Source organism: Lagenorhynchus albirostris, chromosome X (genome assembly GCF_949774975.1).
Source record: "Lagenorhynchus albirostris chromosome X, mLagAlb1.1, whole genome shotgun sequence".
In the NCBI taxonomy this organism is placed as follows: domain Eukaryota; kingdom Metazoa; phylum Chordata; class Mammalia; order Artiodactyla; family Delphinidae; genus Lagenorhynchus; species Lagenorhynchus albirostris.
In genome coordinates this window covers 105757301-105767488 of record NC_083116.1, presented here as the reverse complement: position 1 = coordinate 105767488, position 10188 = coordinate 105757301, and the positions used below count along the sequence as shown (strand labels likewise).

The 10188-nt window shown below is 38.1% G+C and overlaps 1 protein-coding gene across 1 annotated transcript; it reads right to left on the bottom strand.

Moving 5' to 3' along the window:
* Window positions 1-6590: 6590 nt before the first annotated feature.
* On the bottom strand, window positions 6591-7779 carry LOC132513789 (5-azacytidine-induced protein 2-like). The gene is given in 1 exon segment (XM_060138377.1): window positions 6591-7779. A coding segment is annotated over 1 exon segment (1179 nt). The 5' UTR covers window positions 7770-7779.
* Window positions 7780-10188: the final 2409 nt, after the last annotated feature.

The window sequence follows — 10188 nt, the reverse complement described above, 5'->3', positions numbered from 1 at the left end:
TGTGCACTGTATTCCCAGTTGTATATTGCTATTCTCACATAACATCGAAACCTTCATGGGGTTCACCACTGTGACGGGGAATTCCATGTAGGTGAAAAGCAATAGTTAATTTTTTCCCATTATTTAAATGGATTATTTGGTTATTTACTATTGAGTTGTAGGACTTCCTTATATATTTTGGATATTAACTCTTTTTCAGATACATGGTTTGCAAATATTTCCTCCCATTCTCTATGTTGCCTTTTCATTTTGTTGATTGTTATTGTTGCTGTGCAGAAGCTTTTTAGTCTATTTTTTGCTTTTATTGTCTGTGCTTTTGGTGTCATATCCAAGAAATCATTGCCAGGACTAATGTCAAAAACTTTTCCCCTGTTTTCTTATTGGACTTTTATGGTTTCAGGTCTTATGTTTAAGTCTTTAATCCATTTTAAGCTGATTTATGTGTGTAGTATAATAGTACAATTTCATTTTTTTGCATGTGGATATCCTTTTCCCAATACCATTTATTGAAAAGACTATCCTTTTACCCATTGTGTACTCTTGGCACTTTTGTCAAAGATCAGTTGACTGTTTATGTGTAGGTTTATTTCTGGGTTCTCTGTTCTGTTCTACATGTCTGTTTTTATGCAAGTACCATATTGTTTTGATTACTGCAGCTTTGTAATATATTTTGAAATCTGGAAGTGTGATGCCTCCAGCTTTGTTCTTGTTCAAAATTGCTTTGGCTATTTGGGATCTTTTGTGGTTCCATATGAATTTTAGGATTGTTTTTCTATTTCTATAAAAAATGCCATTGGGATTTTAATAGGGATTCCATTGAATCTGTAGATTGCTTTGGGTACTATGGACATTTTAACAAATATTAATTCTTCCAGTCCATGAACATGGACTATCTTTCCATTTATTTGTGTTTTCTTTGTTTTCTTTCATCAGTGTCTTATAGTTTTCAGAGTACAGGTCTTTCACCTCCTTGGTTAAATTTATTCCTAGGTAATTTATTCTTTTCTTTTTTAACATCTTTATTGGAGTATAATTGCTTTACAATGGTGTGTTATTTTCTGCTGTACAACAAAGTGAATCAGCTCTATGTATACATATATCCCCATATCCCCTCCCACCCTCCCTATCCTACCCCTCTAGGTGGTCACAAAGCACCGAGCTGATCTCCCTGTGCTATGCAGCTGCTTCCCACTAGCTATTTTACATTTGTTAGTGTATATATATCAATGCTACTCTCTCACTTCATCCCAGCTTAACCCTTCCCCCTCCCCATGTTCTCAAGTCTGTTCTCTACATCTGCATCTTTATTCCTGTCCTGCCCCTAGGTTCATCAGAACCTTTTTTTTTTTTTAGATTCCATATATATGTGTTAGCATATGGCATTTGTTTTTCTCTTTCTGACTTACTTCACTCTGTACGACAGACTCTAGGTCCATCCACCTCACTACAAATAACTCAATTTCGTTTCTTTTTATGGCTGAGTAATATACCATTGTATATATTTGATGCAATTGTAAATGAGATTGTTTTCTCAATTTTTCTTTCTGATAATGTGCTTCAGTGTATAGAAATGCCACAGATCTCTATACATTATTAATTTTTTATCCTGCAACTTTATTGAATTCATTTATTCTAACTTTTTTTTGGTGTAGTGTTAAGGGTTTTCTGTATATGGTATCATGTCATCTACAAATAGTGACAGTTTTACTTATTCTTTTCCAATTTGGGTACCTTTTTTTTTCTTGACTAATTGCCATGGCTAGGACTTTCAGTACTATGTTGAATAAAAGTGGCAATAGTGTTTTGTTCCTGATCTTACAGGAAAATCTTTGAGCTGTTTACTGTTGAGTGTGGTGTTTTGTTATATATGGCCTTTACTATGTTCAGGTATGTTCCCTCTATACCTACTTTCTTGAGAGTTTTTTATCATAAATGGATGTTCAGTTTTGTCAAATGCTTTTTCTGCATGCATTGAGATGATCATATGATTTCTATCCTTCCTTTTGTTAATGTGATGTATCTTGTTGATTTATTTGTGGATGTTGAACCATTCTTGCATTCCTGGAATAAGTCCCACTTGATGGTGGTGTATGATCCTTTTAACGTATTTGTTGGATTTGATTTTCTAATATTTGTTGAGGATTTTTGCATCTGTGTTCATCAAGAATATTGGCCTATAATTTTCTTTTTTGTGTTGTCCTCATCTGATTTTGGTATCAGGGTAATGCTGGCTTCATAAATGTGTTTAAAAGGTTTTTCCTCCTCTTCAGTTTTTTGAAAGAGTTTGAGAAGTATAGGTATTATATCTTCTTTGAATGTTTTGTAGAATTTACCAGTGAAACCATCTGCCCCTGGGCTTTTGTTGGTAGATCCTTGATTACTGTTTAAATTTCCTTACTAGTAATTAATCTATTTGGATTTTTTATTTCTTCATTATTCATCTTGGATGATTGTATGTTTTTAGGAATTTATCCATTTCTTCTAGGTTGTCCAGTTTGTTGGTATGTAATTGTTCATAGTAGTCTCTTATGAACCTTTGTATTTCTATGGTATCAGCTGTAACTTTTCTTCTTTCATCTCTGATTTTATTTATTTGAATCCTCTTTTTTCCTTGGTTAGTCTAGCTGAAAGTTTATTGATCTTGTTTATCTTTTCAAAGAACCAACTCTTGGTTTCATTAATCTTTTCTATTGTTTTTTTCAGTCTCTACTTCATTTATTTCTGCCCTAATTTTTATTACTTCCTTCCTTCTACTAATTTTGGGCTTTGTTTGTTCTTCTTTTTCTAGTTCCTTTAGATGTAAAGTTAGTTGTCTGGGGGGGCGGATTTTTCTTGTTTCTAGAGGAAGGCCTGTATTGCTACGAACTTCCCTCTTAGATTTGTTTTTGTTGCATTCCACAGATCTTGATGAGTTGTATTTCTGTTTTCATTTGGCTCTAGGTATTTTTTTTTATTTCTCCCTTGATTTCTTCAATGACTCATTGGTTGTTCAGTTGCTTAACCTCCATGTTTTTGTACGTTTTCCTGTGATTGATTTCTAGTTTCATATCACTGTGGTAAGAGAAGATGCTTGATATAATTTCAGTCTTCTTGAATTTATTGAGACTTGCTTTGTCACCTAACATGTGATCTGTCGTGGAGAATGTTCCATGTGCACTTGAGAACAATGTGTTTTTGCTGCTTTTGGATAGGATATTCCATATATATCTATTAAGTTCATCTGATATAATATGTATTTTAAGTCTGTTGTTTCCTTATTTATTTTCTTTCTGGATGCTCTTTTCATTGATGTAATTAGGGTATTAAAGTCCCCTATTATTGTTGTATTGCTTTCAATTTCTCCCTTTAAGTCTATTAATATTTGCTTTATATAGCTTGATGCTCCTCTGTTACATGCATATACATTTATAAATGTTACATCTTCTTGCTGGATTGATTCCTGTATCACAGTGTAATGCCCTTCTTTGTCTTCTATTACAGGCTTTGTTTAGAAGTCTATTTTGTCTGATACGAGTAAAGCTACTCCAGCTTTCTTTTCATTTCCATTTGAATGGAATATCTTTTTTCCATCCCTTCACTTTCAGTCTGTGTGTGTCCTCTCCTCTGAAGTGAGTCCCTTGTAGTCAGCATATAGAAGGGTCTTGTTTTTTTTAATCCATTTTGCCACTCTATGTCTTTTGACTGGAGCATTTAGTCCATTTACATCTAAAGTAATTATTAGTAGGTATGGACTTATTGCCATTTTGTTCATTGTTTTCTGGCTGTTATTGTTCCTCTCTGTTCATTTCTCTTTCTCTTTTCCTTTGTGTTTTGCTGGTTTTCTTCAGTGTTATGTTTAGATTCCCTTCTCATTTTAATTTGTGTATTTAAATTTTGTCCTTGTGGTTACTGTGAGATTCACATATGACATCCTATTAGGTTGGTAGCAACTTAAATTTGAACACATTCCAAATCTTTATCTTTTTACCCCCTCCCCATGTTTTATACTTTTGCTGACAAATTTTGCATCTTTCTATTTTATGCATCCCTTAACTAATTATTGTACTTTTAGTTATTTTTACTACTTTTCTCTTTTAACTGTCAGGCTTGCTTTATAAGTGATTTATCCACTACTTTTATTATATATTTACCTCTTCCAGTGAGATTTTTACTTTCATATGTTTTCTTATTATTAATTAGCACCATTTCTTTTTAGCTTATAGAAGTCCCTTTGATATTTCTTGTAGAGTTGGTTTAGTGATGATGAACTCCTTTAGCTTGTACTTTTCTAGGAAATTTTTTATATCTCCTTCAATTCTGAATGACAACCTTGCTGGGTAGAGAATTCTGCGTTAGAAGTTTTTTTTGTTTGTTTTTTGTTTTTTTTTAAGCACTTTGAATATGTCATGCCATTCCCTTCTGGCCTATAAAATTCATGCTCAAAAATCTGCTGATAGCCTTATGGGGTTTGCCCTGTATATAACCAGTTGTTTTCTCTTGCTGCTTTTAGGATTTTCTCTTTATCCTTAACATATACCATTTTATTTATAATGTGCCTTGCTGTGTGTCCCTTTGTGTTCATATTATTTGGAATACTTGGGGCTTCCTCGACCTGAATTTCTGTTTCCTTCCCCAGATTAGGGAAGTTTTCAGTCACTATTTCTTCAAATATTTTTAACCCTTTTTCTCTCTTCTTCTTCTGGGACCCCTATAATGTGAATGTTATTCTGCTTTATGTTGTCCCAAAGGTCCCTTAAGGTATCTTCACTTTTTAAAATTCTCTTTGTTTGTTTGGCTGCCCTGTCTGAGTGAGTTTCATTGTTTTGTCTTCCAGCTGGCTGATTTGTTCTTCTACCTTATCCAGTCTGCTGTTGAACCCCTCTAGTGTATTCTTCAGTTCGTTTGTAACTTCTGTTTACTACTTTCTTATATTTTCTATCTCTTCATTGAAGTTCACTCTGTTCATCCATTCTCCTCCTGAGTTTGGTGAGCATCTTTATGACCATTACTTCGAATTCTTTATCAGGTGTATTGTTTATCTCTGTTTTGATTAATTTTTTCTCAGATTTTGTCTTGTTCTTTTGATTAGAACATATTCCTCTGTCTCCTCATTTTGTCTAATTCTCTGTTTTTTTTCTCTGTATTAGGTAGATCAGCTATGTCTACCAGTCTTGAAGGAGTGTTCTTATTTAGGAGATGTCCTGTGGGGCTCAGAAGTGCAATCCCACCTGGCCACCAGAGCCAGGTTTTCAAGCCGTGTCCCCTCTGTAGGCTGTATTTGACCTTTTGTGGCAGGGCTACACCTGCTGCAGGGTGCTAAAGGGCAGGGCTGTCACCCAGACCGGCTGCAGGGCCTGGTGGTGGCTACCCAGGGGCACTGGTGGGCACGGTTATACCTTTGTCAGCTATGAGGCCCAGCTGGGGTGCAGGGATGGGCAGGGCTTTCAGCAGGGTATGCCCACTGTCACGAACAGGTTAGATAGAGAATTCCAAAATGGTGCCCACCAGTGCCAGTATTAGCAAGGTACGCTGAGGTTGCATAAATGACTCCCACCAATGACTCAGTCCCCAGGGAGCATCTCAACTGGTTCTTGCCTCTCTAGCAGTTGCTTCAATATTAGTAAGTGGGTCCCCATCACCTATGGTCCATGAGCTTTTCAATCTGGTGTTTTTGCAATGGTTTTCAGGCCAAGTGAGTCTGCATGCAAGCCCTTTAAGAGTTGGTCTTCTGTTCCATGAAGTTCTATCGTTTTCCTGAGCATTTTGCCTGTTGGTTTTTAAAGCCTGATGTTTAGGTGACTTGTCTCTCCTGTGCAGGATCTAGGGGTTGGAGTGCTTGATGTGAAGTTGGAATCCCTTGCTCCTCAGGGGAAAGATCTGTACCTTGTGATCCCTTTTGATTGTGGATCACCACAGCTGGGATGTGGGTTATTCCCTGGGAGCCCATATTTCTCCCTCTCCTACCCATCTCAGTGCTGTCCTCTTACCCTCTTTTGTGGAGGATTTGTTCATCCAAATTTTAGGTCTTTTTCCAAGGGAACTATTCTATATGTAGTTGTAGATTTGTTGTGTCCATGGGAGGAGGTGTGTTTAAGATCTTCCTATGCCACCATCTTGAACCTTCTCCAGAAACCCCATATTTTTTAGCTATAATTCCCCTATTCCTCTGTCCCTCACCAACCCAGCCCTAAAAAAACCACTAATCTACTTTCTGTCTTTATAGATTTCCCTATTCTGGGCTTTCATATGAATGAAATCATATAGTATCTGGTAACTTTTGCAACTTACTTCTTTCATTGACATAGTGTTTTCAAAGCTTGTTCATGTTGTAGCATGTATCACTATTTCATTTCCTTTTTTTTTTCTGAAACACCTTAGGTTTGTTAATTTATTAATTAGTAACACATACCTGATTCTGATTCTGAGCTGGAGGGTGTTGTTTCATACTGAAAAATCAACTATGTAATATGGTACATTATGTGCAAATGTAAATACTGAAGAACTCTGTAAAAGTTTAATCAAAATCTACTTTCAGTTTGTTAATGATTTCCCAAGAAAACCACTGAGAGAGACACAGCAACCTCATGAGAAGCTCATGAATCTCTTCAGAATTAATTTTTATAATGGCAGTTCTGATTATGTTGATCCAAGTAATGCAGTGGTGGCAGGTTGGATAAAGGGAAAGGTTTATTTTTAGTTTCGCCAAATGTTGTCTCACTTGGTTTAGGAGAGCTTGGGAATACTCAAGAGTTATCTTCCAGAGAATTTCTGCCATAAGATTTGTGTTCCTGAAAGTTTGTGCCGTCGTGAGGAATGGATCGCTCATGATCTGTCCATGACTGGAGAACTGCTTTCTCTGATAAAACCTTTACATCTTCTGGTAAACGGGAAGACATGGCATGACAAAGAGTTTTGCCATTTGGCGAGAGAGGGGCGTGTCTTTTGTCCGTTGCGGTAAAATCTGTCAAGTGCAGTTTTGTGCTGTCTTTCCCAAGGTCTTCCATGCATCCTGCTGGGGTGCAGGCTTTCTTGATTGCAGCTGGGTTTTCAGCTTTCTTAAGTTCAGCTTGTACTTGAGTCACCAGATGTAAATTAGAGATTTCTCTCTTCAGTTCCCAGTGTGCACTTTGCATATTATCACTTGAAATGCTTAGTCTTTGGAGATTTCTGCTCTTCAGACTGTCTTCCTGAGATGGATCCGTTTGTTTGGATTTTTTTAGCTCTATTTTGAGATCTCTACATTCTTTCCTCATCAGTTCCAGTTCTTGTTCCAAACCATGGATCTTCAGGTCACAGCTCAACTTTTCCACCTCCTGGTTTGATGAAGGTGGATTTAAATTTCTTATCACCTGCCGAGTTTCCATCTCTGTCCTCTGCTGGAGAAGTTCTCCTTCTTTCGATTGTAGCTGTTCATTCAGTACTTTCAAAGATTCAGAGTTGTCTTTATTCATTTTATCCAATTTGCTCTTCAGATTAACTCTATCAATGCAAACCTCTCGATATGCCTGGTAGGCCTTATTTATTTGTTCTCCTCCCACAGAATTTGTTTCTTCATCCCTTCGAGCTCCTATAAGCTTTTCTTCCTCAAATCTTATTCTTTTTTTAAAGAAAGAGTTCTCTTTCTCTGAATCCTTAAGTCGTTTTTTGATGTCTTCATATGCAGTGACAAGGGCAAAATGTGAAGCAACAGATTCATCTCCTGAATACATTGAGACTGGAGTCACTGTATCTCTCCTATGGGCTTTTTCATGATTCAGAATGCAGATATCATCATCTACCAGTGCATCCATGACAGCCCGCACACAGGCTCCTAGGGCCGCCCCCAGAGCAGCCGAGTTTCAATTCCCCAGTGTTTGGAAACCGACCAAAAACAAACCGGGTCACCGGGGGCTTCCGGTTTCCTCGAAGACAGCGCCGCTTCCCCGGCGAAGGCAGCCGCTCCGGGAACGCTGCGGAGGGACTGCCATTTCTCCCGCCTCGGTGGCATCAAGGCCGGCATCAAGTCGGCTGCGGCCCTGGAGGCCCTGGAAGGAGGGCCGAGCCAAGGCCGAGGGCCGAGCCGCCGCCGGAGAAGGTCAGTTACCCAGCTCTGTCAGCGCCCCCCTGGGCCGTGCGCCACGCAGGGGGAGCCACTTCATTTCTTTCTTTTGCTGAACAATATTTCATTGTATGGATATACTTCATATTGTTTATCCATTCAACTGTTGATGGACATTTGGGTTTCCACCTTTGGCCATTATGAATAATGTTGCTATGAACATTCATGTACAACTTTTTGTGTGGACATAGGTTTTTGTTTCTCTTGGATATATATAAACATAGGAGTAAAATTGTTGGGTCACATGGTAACTCTGTGTTTGATCATTTGATGAACTAACTGCCAAAATGTTTTCTAAAGTGGTAGAGAAGATTTTCGTAAATTACTGTAATCTTTGCCGTTGATGAGGCCAAGAAAAGGTTCCAACCAGATGCGTAACCTGCTCTTTTCCGGCAGGAAAGGAAATTATTGGATGGAAAAGCATACTGTGCTCCCAACCAGAAGACTTGGGTTACAATCTTGGCCTTGCCTTTCATTATCTTTATGACCTTGTGTCATTCACCTTCAGTGGGCACAATTCCCGTCACTGTCTAGAAATGAAGGGAATTGGATTACATGTTATCTAATTCTAAACTCCAACCCTGAGAATTTGAAGTGGTGTGACATTCTTCACTTAATCCTACATTTCACTCACATTCAAGATTTTGTCTGGCAAAGAAGTAGGATATGATTTTTATCTCCAGATTATATCTAATTTCTGGAGAAAACCAAAGATTACCTATTGTTACTAATTTCATTTTTCCCTTAGGTACATCATGTGCTGCTAGTTCCACATAGAAAATAACCATAAAGTAGAAGTATTTCACATATCTTTTTGGACATATATCTTGAAAGAATATATTCACAGAACTGAAATTGGGTTATAAAGATGCCCATTCTGAATCTGTCATACTGAGCCATAAAACAGTTATTCATTAGATCTATGCTACTCACTGTGTGGGTCACAGATGACAAGCATTGACATCACATAACAGCTTGTTATAAATGAGGATTCACAGGCCCAGTGAATCAGACCCTCTGGGGGCAGGGCCCGACAGTCTGAGTTTTAACAAGATCTCTGAGTGAAACGTATTCACACTAAACTCTCAAAATTATTGCTTCAGACCCTATGCATTGCAGTCTTCCATCTTAGTATACTATATTCAAAACTTGTTTCTAGATTTAATTTCTAATCAGTTTTGAAACAGAAGATCTGGGCTTCACCTTAGTATCTTTCATTGAAGAAGTTGGAGCTACATGTGCTGTAGTTAGCAGCCAATGCTTAATTCGTGCCAAACAGATGATGTCTAGTAGCAACAGCTGAATCAATAAACTTTGGTTTACTTTCATCTGGCTCAGAAGAAAAATCACTTCTTCCCTGAATAGCTTGTACAAGTAAGCCTACCTATTTGCCTTATTTCTTTTCTCTTTTTATTTTTTTTAATGTGGCACATCCATACAATGGAATGTTCTTTTTTTTTTTTGGATGTGTTGGGTCTTCATTGTTGCTTGCAGGCTTTCTCCGGTTTCGGCGAGCAGGGGCTGCTCTTCATTGCGGTGCGCGGGCTTCTCACTGCAGTGGCTTCTCTTGTTGCGGAGCACGGGCTCTAGGCACGCGGGCTTCAGTAGTTGTGGCATGCGGGCTCAGTAGTTGTGGCTTGCGGGCTTTAGAGCGCAGGCTCATTAGTTGTGCCTCGCGGGCTTAGTTGCTCCACGGCATGTGGGATCTTCCCGGACCAGGGCTCAAACCTGCGTCCCCTGCATTGGCAGGCGGAGTCTTAACCACTGCGCCATCAGGGAAGTCCCTGCCTTATTTCTTGATCAGTTATTTTTAATGGCAGTGAATTGCTAAACTTCCAACAATTTATTTCCTAATCATTTTATTGTATTTTCTTCTGAAGGAAGAAAACCTCTGTACACTACAAAGAAAAGAACAAATATTTGAATAATGTTTTACAGTTTCTAAGGTGTTTTTATGTATATTTTATCATTTAATTCTCCTGGGATCCCTGTGAAGTAGTGTAACACTGTGACTTTGTACATAGCATGCTGAAAACTTCTAAATGGAGTCAGAATGGATGAAAAGGTAGACCTAACAAGATTGGGGCTAAGAGAAGTTGGCTTAGGAAGTG